Source organism: Chlamydotis macqueenii, chromosome 9 (genome assembly GCF_036417535.1).
Source record: "Chlamydotis macqueenii isolate bChlMac1 chromosome 9, bChlMac1.mat, whole genome shotgun sequence".
NCBI classification, from domain to species: Eukaryota; Metazoa; Chordata; class Aves; order Otidiformes; family Otididae; genus Chlamydotis; species Chlamydotis macqueenii.
In genome coordinates, this window is record NC_141564.1 from 11,623,235 (window position 1) to 11,641,844 (window position 18,610).

General features: G+C 37.2%; 1 protein-coding gene across 1 annotated transcript in view; it reads right to left on the reverse strand.

The window, feature by feature from the left end:
- Positions 1 to 286: 286 nt before the first annotated feature.
- The window catches only part of SLC9A9 (solute carrier family 9 member A9), a 196,777-nt gene continuing 178,453 nt past the window's right edge, over positions 287 to 18,610 (reverse strand). Inside the window, exons 15-16 of the mRNA XM_086754917.1 lie at positions 1,269 to 1,374; positions 287 to 762 (exon numbers count right to left, since the gene is read on the reverse strand). Coding sequence (XP_086611043.1) covers positions 541 to 762; positions 1,269 to 1,374 — 328 coding nt within the window. The 3' untranslated portion in view covers positions 287 to 540. The remainder of the gene's footprint in view (positions 763 to 1,268; positions 1,375 to 18,610) is intronic.

An 18,610-nucleotide genomic window follows, 5' to 3' on the forward strand; every position in this document is an offset into this window, starting at 1 on the left:
CTGAGGTGCTGCAATGCATATTTTAAGTATTTTTAGCTCACGTGCTCATTGGACAAAGAATCTTCTGCTTCTTCCTTAGAAGTGTAATAGCTACTGGAGTTGTAGCTATCCGGACCTGTTTAGGACCAGCTATGTAAAAAGTGCTGTCACCATGTGAGCATGAATATGTTAGGAAGATATTTCTCTCTTTCAGCTGACTAAAGACTATAAGCGGCATTCAAAGGCCTGAGTACGTGTGAGGGGCATGGTACAGTCAAGCATTATTTGAGATAACACATGATTGTAATGGATTTACAGTGGCCTGGCAGTGCCCTACGTTTTTTTATTATTAAAAACTGCTGTAGTCAGAAAACCTGCATATTCTTCTAGGTATATGGATGATGGTAAACTCTTTCACGGGGGGAGCAGGCATTTAGTTAATAAAAATCTAAGTTTTCTTGGATTTTTTTTTTTTTTTTGTGCTTAGTATGTTTTCTAGCATCTTGCTCACATAATAGCATCTTTTATTTCTTTGGTCTTATTTCTTGTGATTAACGCTCTTCATGCCAATGGATTCATCTGGGGTTGACCTGCAGTGTGTTCAAGCTGGAGTTTGTACCCTCCTAATCCTAGGTCTCCTTCATTAATATCTTCCTTGTTTGTAGCTTGGATGGATCCTGTTCTGTCCTGTGCTGTCACTGGTCTGTGAGCAGATGATTCATAATTTTCAGTCAATTCATCATTATTTATGATATAATCTCTGTCATCATCCTTCAGTTGATCCTGTATTCAAACAAAGAAAAAGATCAGTGGGAGACTCTTGAGGAGGATTTTTGTTAAAGCTTAAATGAAAAACAAGTGTGATGCAATTCCACTTTTATTTTATTTCATTATTTACTTTTTTTTTCAGGTGTTAGTTTACCATCTTGATGTTGATTAAAGCAAATAGTTGCTTACCATGTTCTGCTCTGTAGCAGTGTTGAGAAACATACACTTCAGATCTTTAAGATAATTTCAGTGCTTAAATACCACTGATGGATAGCCAATACTTTCAGCATCTGGCTGAATTATTTGGAACATGTAACTCATATTTGAAGCTCACAGTATTAGTGGCCATTCTTGAAAATGTGGCAGTGTACCTTCTGAGACATCATCTCCACAACCCTGAAGAAACTATGTAATTCTTAGCTTTAATAAGCTTTGGAAAATGGATTTTACCGAAGTGTTTCATTGAGTATGGCTGGTTTTGAATTACCCCTTAAATACAGTTAGCTAAGCTAGGTACTTACGCTGTATGCACTGGGGCTGGTCAGCAGTCTGGCAACAGGATTACACCATTCAGGTAATGTCGTCGTGAGAGGCGGACCGGTGTGGGTTAAGATAGGTTTTAGATATCTGTGAAGTTTGTTAAAGAATATTTCCCATACAGATGTTGATACTAACATGCTTCTTTATTACACAAAGAAATTTAATTTTAAAGCATAAGGGAATCATTTAACTGAATGGAAACATAGGAAATACCATCTCTTTACTCACCTATTTACTGCATACATTCACCTGTCATCAGTCTTGTCTAATGTTTTTCAGTAACAAGAAAAAACCCTGAAACTGAAAACCAAACTGCCCACCCCCAAAACCAAACCCCAAGCAGAAAGCAAAAAACCCAAACCACTTGATGCTCAAAATCTGTCTTGAAGGGTACCAGAATAGCTGAACAGGATGTGTCGAGGGATACATAAATGCAGCCAGAGCTGGAAGAGAGGAAATGTGCACTACATTATCCTGTTTACTATTCTTGTCTACTGTTTGCTGTAAGTGTGATCTCTTATGCCGTTTTAACAGGAAACAATTTAAGATGCAACCTTATCAGCTACTTTATGTAAGAACAGTAGTGAACATTTTTTTAAACACATACTCAGCCTTTTGTAAAATCAGTGCATTTCTTCAATAGGCAAAGTATATTTCATCCAGTATTACATTTCTTTATCACTGGGAGTGTACATAAGTTGTTCTCTGTAATACTTTATTTTCAGCATTCAACGCATTTGTCTTAAACTTCATACATTAATGCTCCTTTATATAAAATGATGTAAATAAGTTAGGAACAGGCTTTTTGCTATTGACTTGCACCTGTCTTTCCAATCTTTTCATCCAAAAGTGCTTCCTTGAGATAAAAGGAAAAACCTGCTCATCTTGAGCAATTATATCATCCTCGTATCTGTCAATAACAGCTCTCCCATGCGTCCCTCAAGCTGACTTATCTTCTCTGCTACTATTACTTGCAAAGTAATTTGCAGTGTTCTTTGGGAAGCAGGTCTGTCAGCTATTTTTGCTGCTAAGGAAAACCTGCTTTATTGATTGTCATCCCACTTTCTTCCCACTGCTCCTTTCTCTTGGTTGCTTGCTCATGCTCTCTCCCTCTCTTTCTCTCTGCTCTTTGAAGAAGAAAGGAACAAATGTAAAACCGAGTAGTGATTAGAGGTCTGCAGCTGTATTGTAGAAGTACAGAGTAAGTAACAGTGGGTCTTAAATCCTAACCATTCCAGTGCCTCCTTTTCTTTCACTATTGATTGTATCACTGTGTTGCACACAAAGTAAAGATTCTGTATCCTGAAGAAACAACCTTATGATTACAGTTACAGGTTGAAAGGTTAAATTACTTGCTCTGCTGTCCTCTATACTACAGCCATGGAAGTTGGTCTGTAGTATCTGGGTTTTGTGTGTGCATTTTTTAATTAAAAAAAAAATTGCATCTGTCAGAAGACTGATTTCTTCATCCAAGGTCATATACTGAGTTAGTGTGAAAAATTAATAGAGCCTGCTTCAAAAAAGATTGTAAAATTTTAATATAAATTCTTCTCGGAACTATATTCAAGGTGGGAATTTCATGAGATCAAATTGTGTAGGGAAACTTTAGATCCTTTTGCTTCTGTAAGGGTAAAATAAAATAAAAATCCTTTTCTGATCCACTCCCAATCGTGTTTGAAACCTCCAAAGTGCTAAGCGTTAAGTTATTATTAAAAAGCCATGTATGAAAGCCATCAATTAGAGTTGTTTTGTTTTCACTGCTTCAGAAAAACCTAATTAAAAGGCAAAAAAAAAAAAGAAAGTAGGAGACTAATTCTAGGTTTTTAATCTTTGGAAATATTGGCTTTGTTATTACAAACAACTTGAATTGTTTGAACTGTGTTGTCAGACCTAGCATGAAAAATACAGGCGTGTAGTGGAAGTTAAATTTGATTATACTGAGTCCTGTCTGCTCTGTTCCTTTATTCTCTTCCAGAATAAGTAACTGAAGATGAATATTACTCTAGGTTTCCTCCTTCATCTGATGATCTCTGAGCTAGGCCTTACTTCTAAGCAGCCTTATAACTTTATAATGATCTTTTATACCTCTCAGTAAAAATTTGAGTCCTGTTTTCCTCTCATGCTTGTGTGAAGCCTAGCACCACATCAGGTAGGAATAGTGGGTGCGTGCTGAAACAGGCAATCTACTTGTTCGCCAGAGTCTTCAGTCTTCTGAGCCACCACCACTTTTAGCATAGACTCTTGTCTGGTGTGTTTAACCGGTGGCTGTGTGTGTGCCCTGTTGTTCTTAAGTTGAGTGAATGGCACTTCATTTGGGCTGCAACAGGTGCTTTAAGTCCTCTTCCTTTTGCACTTGCTCTGACATGTTCATTTTACATTGTCCATGCACAATGGCAGTGAAGACAATTTTCTTGTGCTGCTTGTGATGCTTCTGATTCTGTAACAAATTATTTCTTTGCTTATTTATGTAGTTATTATTCAGCCCACTAAAGGAACTTAAATTGCACTGGCCTATTTGCCGTTGTTTTAATAACCTATGCCATAAGTGTTTTCTCTTTATTTTTGACACAGTTGCTTTATAGTATTACAAATATAATCACATCATTCAGTGCAGCATGAAAGAGGAATTCTAATCTATGTGCAGTGCTGGCATTTCAGAACTATATCAGGCATGGGTCTACAGCGTTTTAAGGCTGACAGGAAGTCTTATCACACTCCAGCTGTTCTGGCTGCATCTCCTAGCATCTCCAGGGAGAAATAATTTAAATAGTGTAATAGAAAAGGTAGGTATTGCACTAAGGCTACTTCAGAAATTGGAAGAAACTATGTATAAACATCTCAGCGTAACTCAGAAATTACTACCGAACCAAATTAATATTCAAAAGATAGCAGGAAAATATTGTATCAGTCAACTGATTTCTAGATTTGCACTTCAGCCCTCCATGGGCAGAACAGCTTGCTTACATCTCTCAGATTCTACACTGTACGACACACAGTGCTAAAGAGCATTATTAATGTAAAGCTGGTAACTTCTAAGTTGGAAAACTGAATTCAGGATGCCTATATGTGCACATCTATAGAATTTTAATCCATATACAGTGCTGCCATGTTAGTATTTCTTACTTTCATAATCAAATACCAATTTTTCCATTGATTTCCCCACCCCCCATCATGGAATTGTGTAATTTTTACTCTTTTTTTCCCCAAAATATTATGCTTGAAACAAACATCTATTATGGAAGTTTTCCTCCTATATTGTTGCTGTTTCACAAAAATACAGATAACCTGAACTAGAGTTTAAGTGAGAGGTCTCAGGTAGTCTCGATGAGAAACAGTACTGCTGCTAGCTGTACTGCAGGACATCTAGGGCTTCCATTATGCAGAAAGTTCTGATATTTTTAAAACAGTTGTATCAGGATGAAAAATCAGAATCTCAAAATTTCTATTCTTTTAGCCAGTAAGCATCAGATGACCACACTGTTAAATTGACATGTTCTGTCCAAGTTTTGAGAATGGTTGGTATTTATCGTTTTGATAAAATAATGGTATTAGCATGCTCAAATAGGGGGAAAATGTTCTGGCAGAAATGTTGTGGCTGTTCTGACTGAGAGTTAAAGGAGGTTCACTTCCTCCAACTTTTTTTTGTTGGAGGAAGAGTCCTAGTCCACCTGCACAACACCTTTCACACTCACCCAACAAAGCAGATGATGTGGCTACAGTTAGAAATCCATATGGCAGCTCTGCTTCAGTGCTGTCGTGCCCTGTGTTTGGCCCAGAAGCTGTTTCGCCTTTTGCCTGGTCGCATAATGGGGACTCAAAGTAATCCCATCCTTCCCAAAGGGAAATCAGCTAACACTATAATATTTACTATTAAAGCCCCAAAGTACAGGAATTCTTGTGATACGAGTCAAAATTACTTTTAGTCACTTTTCCAGAGAGACTTTTCCTATATTAAACTGTGCTGTAAATACACACTTGTTAGAAGTATGTTATTTACTATGCTATGGCTAGGCACTGTATTTCTACTGTAGGCATAAATCTCTAGAGGTAAGTGTCACCACTCTCAGAACCTATCCTTTGGCAATATTTTTAAGATTTCTTGAGGTTTGTAGCCTGTTTAAGTATCACCTTTGTGAATATTTTTAAGTCTGAGTTTGTAAATTAGTGATGTTGTGGGTTTAATATTACTTTGTATTTATGAAGAAACATACATAAGAAAGGTATCAAAGAAAAGATGTTGCTCTGTCCAATCTATTTTTCTGTAGGACAAATGATGCTTTGTTTTGGTTTTTTTTTTTTACTGACTCCTGCTAACAGCTGATTCAGATTATTTGGTTACTTTATACAACAGCTTGTGTGCATGTCGGAGCTGGTGAGGCACAGAGACATCTCTAGGTCTTAAGTGCATGCACAGTAGATTAAAATCACCCAAAGGAGAAATTTTTTAGAGGGGTCTCTGCTCCAGACTCTTGCAAGAGAGGATGATGTTTTCTCACGTACCATGGAATTTTCTATAGAGGACAGGGAGTTACGAGTGTAGACTGGTTGAAAAGTGCAGGATATGGTTGTATTAGAATTAATTGTTACAATAACAGGTATGTTTCTGAAAAGACTGAGATCTATGTGATTTTACATGTAAATAGAACCTAATCTGCACTGTGGAGAAAGCTGAGAGGAATCACTAAATCTGGTATAAATGATATTTTAACTTATAGTTGCTACTAGTGAATTCTGCTCTAATTCTTTGTGACTTTCTTCTCTTTTCATAGAATTTTTTTTTTTTTAAAGAAAAATCCCACTACTGTTGTAACTTCAAATACTGAACAACTGAGGATAAATGGAATCATACTATAGTCCTGCAAAGTCAAATAGTCAGGTGTATATATATATATATATTTTTTTTTTTTAAGATTCTTTGTCTTAAGTCTGAGAGCAGGGAGGATGGATGGAAATGAGTGGTAATAAAAACTAGTTCAGTGAATCCTTACAGGAAAGTCTGTCTGACTGTCAGTTTCTAGAGCCAGATATAGTGTCAGACCCAAAGAATTAAGTCTGGCTTTTATGCAGAATATGGCCAAAAATTTGCTGCTTTCAACTTTGAAACTGGAAGCATTGCAGAGATGTGGACAAAATGGAGGGAGTTAATAGAATTTATCTTAGTCGTCAGGTCTTTTTATATATAAGTAGCTGTGGACTGAGAGGTGGCTTGTTCTCTAGTATGCACCAAGTTAAATGTCTGGGATATTTGCAGACCATGGGCTTCTAGTTGTGAAGCTCACTGAAGCAGACGGGGAAAATGAGGCATTTTACTCAAGTTATTTGAAGCCTATTACATCCTGAATATAACACAACACCTCCATGCAATGAAAAAATCCAAGATCTAAATGGAGACTTGTTTATATAATTGAGTGGGTAATGCAACTACTGTTGAAAATAGAAGGATAGGGCATGCAAAAGGATAGAAGAATACTTGTATAAGATTAAAAGGAATACATGAACAGGCAGTAATGTCAGATTAACATCAGAAAGAGCTTTGGAAGATGCAGACTATATGAGGCAGCTAAAGGGAAGAAGAAAACCTCCCTGACATCAGTGGTAAAATAACAAGGAAATGACCCTCCACCTAACAAAAAAATACCCTCATCAAAATAGAACCAACTTAAAAACATGCACCAACAGAGAGGGACAGGAGTCAGCTGCACACAATGAAGAGATAAGACTGGCACTAGCAACATCAACATTGATGACATGCGTGTGAGTTTTCAGAAAAATGTGTTATTCAAAGTTGATGTTATTAGTAGGATTCATCTCCCTTATCTTCAGACACCTTACAGTATTATATCAGGAAGAAATCTAATCTACCAGTCTCTTTCATTAATAAAGAGAAATGGCTAAATCCTAAGGCAGTTAGTCTCATCCTGCAGTGCTGGAGTTAATTGGAATGAATTGAAACCAGGATGAATTTCTTTCCCTTTATTGACTATAAAAGTCTGAACAACTAGATTAGACTTAGATGCCTAATAATTAAGTAATCTAAAGTTTGCTGAAATGAATCTCACTTCAGGACATAAGAAAATAGAACTCCTGAACAAAAATAGAAGAAACTAAACACAGCATCCTACATACCAAGGAAACTAGAAGCGTGTGAAAGGCATCCATTTTCATAATTAGGAAATACTTTATTAAATGCATTCAGAAGAAAAAACATATTTATTGCAGAGAAATTGATATTATTATGGCATTAAAGACAGCTGCAGAAATAAAAACTTTAAATTAAACTTGTGGAAACCTGAACGGTCATGGAATTCAGAAAAAGACACTTCACCTCAGAGAAAACTTAAAAAGATTTCCTGGCATGTTTGAAAGCATAGAAAACACCTCAGGACATTGCAAAACTGGTCTACCAATGGCTCGGCAGTAGGCTTTATTTTCCTGGAGAAAGGGAACTTCTGCATGTGGTACATCTTTAGCATGATTGCAGAACTGGAGACACCATTGGCCTGAGTAAGCTAAATTATTGCATTAGAAAAGATGAACACTGGTGTGACCTGGCTGTGCATAGACCTTTAGGGCTTTAAAAAGACTCTGATTCCAGCTGCCTCAGATGAGATCACTTTCAAGCTCTTCATATGAAGTGCATTCATTGTATAAAATGCTTCAGCTCTGGTACTGGCAGAGGGAGCGAATGTAGAAGAGGAAGCAAGTTAGCAGGGATTTCTGCACTCTGTGTGGAAGACTGTTTCATGAGAATGTCCTTGGCATCACCATCTGCCTGAGAAAGATTCCAGAAAACAGATGTGTGAAGAATGAGGACTGGCAGTGGTTACACGCCTTGCTAATGACAATCCTAGTACCGGTGGCACCACGAACGTAATCATTTGCAAGATGCAGGGGCAGCAAAGCTTAAAGATTAAGCATGGTGAAGTACAAGTACAAATCACTTTTTTTTTTCCTCAAATGAATTACTTCAGTAATTCACAGAGGAAGAGAGAAAAGATCTGAACCAAATAAAGTGAAAACTATAAAGCTTTTAAAAACTTCTAATAAGTAAATTTTATCAGGTACAATGAACTTGCACCAACTAAGATGGATACTGAGGGATAGCAATGGTCGTAGTGCCTCTGCTCTGGGAGAGGAGAACTTGGAGACCCTGAGGGTGGTGGAAGGAGTGGGATAGTAAGAGAGTAATATGAACAAGACTTTCCAAACAAGATGGGCATTATTCTGCTCAAACTAAAATACTACAGTGCAAGCACGGCAATAAAATGGCTGCAAGAACTTTGTAAGCAGCAGCTGGAGTAATATTTTTGTTATGGGCCTTTGGTGATATGGATTGAGAGCTAAAGCCAGTGCATCAAAATCATACTCATAGGAAAATAATTATTTGGCATCTTTTCAGAAAGTCAGATCAGCTATTTCATTGTTACATAGATATAGCTGCACAATAACAGTTAAAATAGTTCAGATCTGCGGAGAGTGTTTGTCAAGTCTCCAGCTTGTGCACTGCCAAGATTCAGAGGATGCTTTTGCAGTTATAAAGGTACAATTTGAAAGGGAAATATGATTCTATGATTCTAAAGTCCTGTAAATAACTCTTCTTGCGCAATTTTTTGAAGGATAAGCTGTGAATGTGGAGGAAGGTTTGGAGGAACAATGTGTCTTATATTCTGATGCTTGTTTGTGTTTGTTAAGATGCCAACAAAACCAGAGAAACAAAAGTGATAATTCACGATATCTTTTAGGGGAAAAAAAAATTAGGATGATCTCCCTAAAAATAACAGGATCTCTCTTCCTCTAGTGGAAGACTGTGGAATAAAGACTAAATAAGGAGATGTGTGTCATGCCAGCAGGGAAGAGAACAGTAGCTCCAAAGAAAATGAAAATTGTGAAAGTCTTTTGAGGACTGGTTGGTACAGTAGTGAAGACAGACCCGAGAGCTGTTCTCTTGGCCCAGTATGGGTGTACAAACAGAACTGTGATAGGGATGTTTGTATCCCTACAAAACACAAGCAGGGCACCCAGGTGACCTGTTCTGAGTGAAAACCACAACAAATCTGACAGCGACAATGTGTTAATGAAATTATATTATTGGTTATTTTTACAGTTGTGAGAAACCACACTGATTCCAGATATGGAAGAGAATGAAAAGCACGATCGGGACGTGGTTTAGCACTTTTGCATAAGAGTATTTTGTCCAGTAATGACTTGTATTTCTGGCCCGTTAGGTAATGAGTAAGAGGTGCTGGGGGTGCCTTAAAAAGAGCAGCCTTTTAATCTCCCTATGCTGAGCTGAGCTGCGGAGAGCAGGATAGCCTTTGTAAAGCCTTGTTAATAGAAAGCTTGTTTAGTTTAATATATCCTCTAAGAATCTCTAGTCCTGTGAGCAGATTGGTCCAGAGATTGTCTTCAGATTCTCCAGCAGCTTTTTCCAATGTGTAACCCGTGTTATATGCACAATTAGCTAGCTGGATGAAGTTGTAAGTCTCTAATAGCTTTATGAAGAAAGCACGTTAAGAAGTGAAGGGCTCAGTGTTGAGGAAGGGAAGACATATTGCACAGGAATAGATTCCACTGTAATCCAAAGAAAGCGACCTTCTGGCAAGCCAGAACTTACTTTTTAAAATGTATTTTAAAACAGAGAAAGACCAGCTAGAAAACCCTCATGATATGATGTTCTCTAAGAGGTATGCAAATTTCAGTGCGAAGAACAATTGAGGGTAATGAATGATGGCAGATTGTCCTAGGAAAAAAAAAAACTGAACAAGGATAATAGCAGCTTTTATACTGCCAAGAGTGAAAGAAATGTGAGGTATTTATCCTAATAATACAGTTGAAAATTTTAAATAGGTAAACCAGGATATTCTGTTTTGGAAGAGTGGCAGATTAAAATAACAGTACAAGGGATACATATTAGAAGATACCAAACTGCCTTTTGATCAGCAGAGAAACTTATCAAACATAAAATAGAAATAGGGAAAAACTAGCACTATAATTCCAGTTAGGATAGTTCATCTTACTGCTGCTAACATCACACTAGTCTGGAGTGGGATAACCAAACTCTTACGCTCCTCTTGGTACAAAAGGCTTTCCTGCGAGCCTGTGAATGCTGGGGAAAAGTATGTTGAGTGAGGAAAGGGTGCTGTGATGGAGAAAGTTTGAAATGCATGGGGCAGAGGTGGGTGGGTGGAGTGGGAACAAGACAGATTTTTTGCAAGTATGAGAAGTGACTTCTATGGTTTGCTTAGAAATATAGTTGGGCAAAGGTGGAAAAATAAGATTATTTTTGCTAGAGTGAAGACTTGAAGGGGATATAGTTTTGCAAGGGATCGTATTCCAGATGAGAAGCTGCAATGAGATTTTTCTAAGCCTTTCTCCTGCTTTAGTACACTTTTAAAGGAATGTGGGACTTTAATGACATTAAAGGGCACTTGCTTTCAGGCAAACAGAGATGTATGATTTTACAGTAGGTATTCAAGGTGTGGCAGCCATTGCCTGAAGAAATCATGGAGCCTGTGATAAAGGGAAGTGTGACCTGATACTGTAACACAATTACAGCTGTGCAAGGTAACAGGGCATGCCAGACCTTATGCGTCTGGGAGGTGTGAGGGAATTCCCCTCACTTTTTTGTGGTACTTGGAGGGTTTTATTTCTTCAGTTTGCTGCTGGAACATCAGCATGATGGTAAATAATGGATCTGCCACAGTATGAGTAAATCTACGCCCTTGTAATGTCATTGCTGTGTTTGGCAAAAGTATAAAATGATTTTGCAATTATTTTTAATGGATTATTTTGACATGTTATTAGAGATGTTGCAGGTATTAGGCATCGGTTTCAGAGAGGTTAAGCCAGTCTCTTAAACTTTGCCTGCTTCATGTCTGACAGTTCATTATGTTTCCAGTGAAAGATTCTGGAAATAAATTATGAAAAATACTTTTGTTTTAATTTGGCATAATTATTTTGTATTTATTGGTGCAATACGCTGCACACATGTACCAATGCTGGCATTGACCCAAATACAGGCAATAATAGAGGTGGGGAAAAGTACAGTGCAGCATGAATGAGCATGAGGTTTTCTCATTCTCTGTGTTTCATTACAGATGGAGGTCAGCTATCGGGGTTTCAGTCAGGAGTTGCTCGTAATACGAAAGCCAGCTATCCTGTGCATGAGCAAGTGTAGCTGTTCCGTGAATGTGATTTGGTTAAGAAACAGATTCATTGAGATCACTGCTTTTCTTTCCCATCTCTGACAACTGTGCTCAACTCCTAATCCAGATCTGATTTCAAAACTGCTACTCAGATTTCACTCTAATTGCTCATTTCCAAATACCTTCACATTTTAATTGATTTAAATGTAGATTTGTATTCAAAAGCCTAACTCTGTGTGAACTTAGGCTCAGTTTATTTTTCATAGCTATTCTTTCCCCGCATAAAACTAATGTAGTCATTTGCCTTATCATTTTAGAAGTAGTACGGCCTGTTCTGATTTGGTGAACTTAAAAATTATTGCTTGGCTGTCATCAGACAGCTTAGGTTGGATGATAGCATTTGGATAGCTAGGCCCATTGATCTGTTTTACTCCTGTGAAAAGGGGGGGAGTGAATTAGAACGGTAAAAACAAGAAAACTCATGGGTTGAGATAAGAATAGCTTCATGATTGAAATAATAATAAATTGTAATGAAAAAGAAAACAACAAAAAGAGGAAACCAAACCCAAGAAAAAAAAGTGGTGCAACTGCTCACCACCCACCAACTGACACCCAGCCAGTCCCTGAGCAGTGATCAACACCACCAACCCCAGCCAGCTCCTCCGAGTTTATAGGCTGAGCAGATGTCATATGGTATGGAATATCCCTTTGGCCAGTCTGGGTCAGCTGTCCTGGCTGTGCCCCCTCCCAGCTTCTTGCTGGCAGGGCACGAGAAGCTGAGAAGTCCTTGAGTTAATGTAAGCACTACTCAGCAACAGCTAAAATATCAGTGTGTTATCAGCATTATTCTCATACTAAATCTGAAACACAGCACTATACGAGCTCCTAGGAGGAAAATTAACTCCACCTTAGCTGAAATCAGAGGGCACTTGTTTTCAGCAGTGTGGTTGGCTCTCTCCAGCATGTTCACATAGCTCAGCAGTCTGCTGTGGAAGTGAGGCAAAGCTTCAGGGACTTCAGCTTTCAGGATTTATGTTAGCAGCCTTGCTTGCTTTGGTTTCCAGGGATGCCTGTGACTAAGACCTGGCAGATATAAAAATGACTTCTAAGTTTGTGAGAGGAGCATGGATAGCCTGGCCCTATAAATAACCTGTCTTCTGCAATGACATAGCTAGACCTAATTCAGTAACAGCCAGAGTGCTATGGTGCAGAGGACAGAAGATCAAGCAAGCAACTGAAATTTTGTCTGGAAAAAATGCCTATGTTTCTCAAAGTGTGAAAGAGCTTTGAGCAGCAGCAGCTATGACACGCCTCCTGCTTTCCATATGAGCTAAGGCAATGGACCAGATTCACTGTGTGTGAACTGCAAGTCCTGTAAGGTGTTTGGAAGTGATAAATCTGAATACAATATAGGTTAGTTCGATTTCTAACTGAGGTGACGTCAGGTATGTGCCATCTAGACTGAATTGTTCATGTTGAACTGTAATAAGCTCTTATCTAGAGCTTCACCATTAAGACTCCCAAGGCAAGGCACTCCTTGGCATGTCACCCAGTGACTGACATCACAGAGTCCTCCAAGCTCCTGTCAGAGGCATGCGATACCGCCACAGGCACCTGAATTAGCAAGGCTTTCTAGGACTGTGGTATGGACCACTACATCTAGGTTTCTGTCTTGTTAATTAATAATCCAAACTGAAGGTCATCTATTATTTATTAGGAGAATGATAACCTTTGTTAGTTTTTTTTTTTTTTATCAAAATCTATTATGGTGCCTTAAAAAAAAAAAACAAAACCCCCAAAAAACCCCCCAAAAAACACAAGGAAACCAAACCAAAACAAAAAAATATGCCCCCAAAAAACCACACTCCCAAAAAACCACCAAAACAAAACAGGAAAAAAAACCGCAACCTCCTAAAAACTCTGTAGAAAGTGTGGAAACTTAATGCAGTGAGCTTATAAATGTGTTTTATCTTAGCAGAGTAGCAGTCATATTTTTGAGTACTTAATAAATTTTATGTAACACTGCAGTACAGAAATGACTGGCATCAAGGTAATCTCTTAGAAGATACAGAGCTTGCAGTGCTGTACCAGGAAATGAGCTGCCTGAAAGGTTAAAGTAAAATTTTTCTAGAAAAAGTGTAAAAGAAATAGGGAAGAGAAAAGGGTCAAATAAATGTTTTGATTTTGCCAGAACTGGAAATTTTTACTGTCTTGCACTAGACATAATTTAAATTTTCAATAAATTATTTTAGACTATGTTTACCTTCACTCTTAATATTGTAAATTGTAAAAAAAAAATTAAAAAAAAGACCAGTCCAGCATTAGTGAATCAATTAGTTTTAAATCACATAATATGAATTTTAAAAATACACTCATATTTTCTGATGTTTTAGTACTAGAAACCTTTTCCTATCTCTTTAATATAGCCCTTGGAGATACACCATTTTAGGCTGTATTTGGAACATTTTTCCTGTGACTTTCAAGAAAAAAACCTAACACAATGACAATAGCATCTATTTAACCTCTACATATAAGGCTGTTGAGAATGTTTTTATAGAAAATGGATATTGTCAGACAAATCTAACTTTATCTTTGGATGAAATTACAAGTTTGATAAAAAATGACCCGCATTTAATAAGCTTTAAGGCATTTTGATAAAAAATTAGCTCTCAGAAGTATCAATAAGACATATATTAAATCGATTAAGAATTGGCTGGTTGATAGACTGGAAATAGTAATTGCCAATGGAGAAGTGCCATGAATTGGTGAATGTTTGAATGCAGGTTTTAGAGGGGCCAATAGAAAATTTGATATTCAGTAATTTTGTCACTATGAAGTCACTGATGATAAAACATGTGGATGATGCAGACTATAAATCACGATAATGACAGAGCAGCCGTGTAGCTGTACCTGGATTGCCTGGTAAGCTGGTTTCATTCAAATGTATTTCCTCTAATATGCATTCTGGAAACAAGTAAGCAAGGAGGGGCAAACGTCCCTGTGATGCTGGTGGGTTGTAGTGCCATGACTTTTCATGAGCTCTGAGGAAAGTGTTGCATGCAAACAGCGAATAGAGAATACAAATAATGTGCCAATGCTTTTTGTATTAGACAGTAGCGAGACCAGTTCTGGAATACCATGGCCAGTGTGGTGGTCCATGTTTTAAAGTGGTTTTCAAAAAGTTGGGAAGGATGTAAGAAAGAAAGAGCCCCCTCATTCTTCCCCCTAAATTCTAAAGATAAACGAAAAGCTGAAGTAGTAACTTAATGAACTTTTTAAGTGCCTTTTCGTGATACTGGAATGTTTATTTTTTTAAAAAATAAATTAATGCAGGCAATAAGCTAAATCTGTGCTAAAAGACACAAAGTAGGTGTTTTAACAGTGACTAACTAGTGGAAAATATTCCTAAGGGAAGTAACGAACTCAGCATTGCTGCTATTTTTGGATTACAAATTGATACCCTCCTGATACCTGGTATCCTTTAGGTTGCACAAGTTTTTGAAATCAATACAGAATGAAATTTAAGAGTCTGATGTCCAGGAGTTCAGACTTGATAATTTAAAAGGTCTTGTGCAGCCTAAAATTAAAGCTTTATGAATGTAATCAGTTAACACCTTAGAAGCCCTGTGTGGTGGTGGGTGTTATTCTGGAAATTGTCACAGTAGTTCTTGACTATTGCACACCCGGGAAAGCTCTCTTTCATCAGTGAGAGACTCAAACTACAATTCCTGGAAGATGCTAAATTAACATTTATAATAGAAATAACTGTTTTCTCAGATGAAATTTTTTCTGGGTTTATGTGCCTGACATTTCAATGAAAAGTCAGAATTTTCCAAGAGCACTTTCATCCAGTTGAAAGCTGTGGGGGTTTTTTATTATTTTGAAAGCAGTTTTGATGGAAAATATTTGACCAGCACAGTTAAGGCTCAACTATATATACAAATAGAGCTTTGTCTGACCTAGGATAGTCATCAAGGACAGAGGATTTGTAAGTATTTTGGGTTGAGTCTGACCTCAGTACTAAGTAGTCTTTGAACACCTCTTGAAGGAAAAGGGTAATCCAAGGACATAAAGTTACATGGAAAATTGGATAAAATGCCATGTGTTTTAAATAAAAGCTGATTGTGTCAGACTAGGCCAGTATTTATCTTTGATAAGATAACTGATTTGCTGGACAAAGTTGAAGTAACAGACCAAATAAATATGTAGGTTTAAGTAAAGCATATAAGGTACATGGCCTCATGGGAAAATATCATTTGAGAGAGACAAAAGGGAACAGTATGCATTGGAAGATGGATAAGATATTAATTTTCCATTTAGCCAGCTTGGGTCATCTTGCAAAGGGCATTTAAGAATGGAGAGAGGTTGTATGGAGCGTGCCTGAGGCCCTAGTCTCGGCAGCAGTCACGTTACACGTAAGTGTAGGTTGATGCACAAAGTAGTATTCATAGGCAGATTTCATAAACAGGTGCAAAACAAAACCCAGTGGTGTCATCAGTACTGAGGAGGATTAGATTACTTGAGCAAAAAGATAATCTTGAGGACAACAATAATAGAAAGGGAAGAAATTTAATAGTATAAAATACAGTCTAGCACCTAGTGACTAATAAAATGAGAACACACTGCGAAATATTCTTGTTCAATACATTTTCTCCCTTAGTTGGCAAGTCCTTATTTTTATCACTTGTAAGGCAAGGAGAGCTTCTTAGTCGCAGTGCAAAAGCAGGATGACTTTGAGTGTCAGTAAACAGATGCAATTTGCTCAACAATTGCTTAGATAAATTTGTCATACCTTAAGAGCAGCTTTTCAGGATGTTTCTTGTAGCTTATAGATTTGGTTATGTGAAGATGCCACTTGAATAACAGGGACTTACATTTGTTTGCAGCTCTGTGGATGTGAGTGCAAGTATATTGATATATTTGTGGCTTTTCATCAGGGGCCATGAAGCATTATAGTGGAGAAATGGAATTAATTTGATCCATTAGGCTTGTGACACATTTTTAAAAGCAAAAGCATATAAAAAAATCTGTCTGTTTAAAAGAATTTGATAATAATCTTTTCCTATATTTCAAGTTTGACTCTTGCTTAAATGTTTTGTTTTAATCTAATTTTATTCTGACAAATTTGCCAAGTGTTTAATTACTAGCTGCTCTTTGCAGAAACTATACCAATAAGGTGTAATCATACTTTACACTTCCATCAGGCACTGTATTTCAGTGCTTCAGAAATATGACATGAACTTAACAAAAATACACCATCGGGGAGGGAATCCTAGCTCAGTCAATGATTTGCTTTGTAAATGCCTTTTTCAGTTTATCATTCCATGAAACAGGATTACTAGTGTGGTATTTGACCTATCTGAAGTATGTTGTAATCTGCTCTGTTTCTGAGAATTTATTACTGCATCTCTCTGGTTCTGATTTAAAGTATCTTTAAAATATCTTCAAAGAGAGTTACCATTTGAAAAGCAGAGGCCTTTGCATCTATAGTTCAAACTCAAGATAAGTAGACAGATTTTCAAAAGAACATGACAATTCTTGCTGAGTATTGTGGCTTGTAATTATAACTATTTTTGACTCACATTGTGTTTGTCGGACAAATGAGAATTTTTTAAGGGGCTACGCTTTAAAAGATTCGTATTGGTTATTTTTGAGACTGAAAGAGACTTGAAACCAGAAGAAATTAAGATCAAAAGGAATTAAGAGTGACTTTTATAAAAAGCCGTAAGGTACTCTATCATTGGAGTGACTTAGTTCCAGTTTGAATGCCAAGTTTTTAATATCACCATCAGTTACACTGATTTACCAAGTAGACAGAGGTACGAGGCAGGTAGTATAATGTTTTGGCAGTCTTAATCTGAGACAGCATTTGAAATGAAAATGTGTTTAGATGACAGATTCATATGCAGAGTAAAATGATTTGTGTCTTTATCTGCAGTAATGCCATCAACCTAAATAAACTTGAAATTTACTCCTCTCACTTTACTCAACCCTTTAAACACTTTACTCATCTGACTTTTGCAATCAGGGATCTCAAATAGCTTAATCTTACACCAATCTATTGAGAAGAGGCACTTTTTAATAAAGCATTTTAAAAAATGTTATTGACACAAGTAAGTGTTACCTGATTAGATCCTTTTCATGAAGTCAACTCTGACAGCAAATTAAGCTGCATGTCATAAGATTATGTTGTCATTTAAAAAAGAAAATCCCCTGTCCTTTTGAACTGTGTGACCTTGTATACTTGTTTGTGGGATGGTATAAAAGAAATGGAATGATACCAGACTTCTGAAATTAGCAGTACCAGACAGGTATCTAAAGGGGAAAAGATGGGAAAGGAATCATACTGCAATTCGAACTCCAGTTTGTCATAATTATTTACTTGAGCTTCCTTTGAGAGTTCAGCCACTGTGGCCATGAAGCCTGCTTGTTCGTAATGATATAAATGGTGCTCAGATACCTGTGTTGTTATTTTAATGTTTCATCCAGTGTTGGCAACAGGTTGTCTGCACGTGCTGAGGAAAGGTATTTGATACATAATCTGTCTTTGAATTAGGAAGCAATTAATTTGAGCCTTCCATAAAAGCTAGGCATCTAGCTTTAAAACTTTTGGCCTGTTTGCAAACATTTGTGTTGTATTTTGTTTCCTAGTATTTGTATTCATGTGCTTATGCAGTGGACAAAAAGCAACATCTTTCATGTGCCTCAGAGCAATAAAAATAAGAGCAGCTAGCCTGATGTCCAACATATAGCATTAAGGATATTCTAGAAGTTATCCTTCTGAACTGTTGTGCTGGTTTTGATTCCCCCCCCCCCCCCTCTCTTCTGTAAGAGTGGATCCACAGTACGTGGAGTTCACAGGCTTCCACACTCTTTTTATGGGTCCTGGAAAAGACTAATTCATCTTAGTTAATGTGGGTTTATGTATATACCACCTAGGTTTTATGCAGCAATTTTCTTCCAAATGTCTGAACTTTCCTAATTGATACTCTTTTTAAGACGTGTAAAAGATCCTTTTTTGGACTTACTATAAATTGTGAAACTTCTCAACCTTTGTGCATTCATTTGTGTCTTAAGGAACAAAGTCCTGAGCTGCTGTAAAATACTCAGTTTGATTCCTCATCCTCTTTAAATGCTGACTCCTGAATTAATTCATGCACGTTTGTTTAGGTTAATGA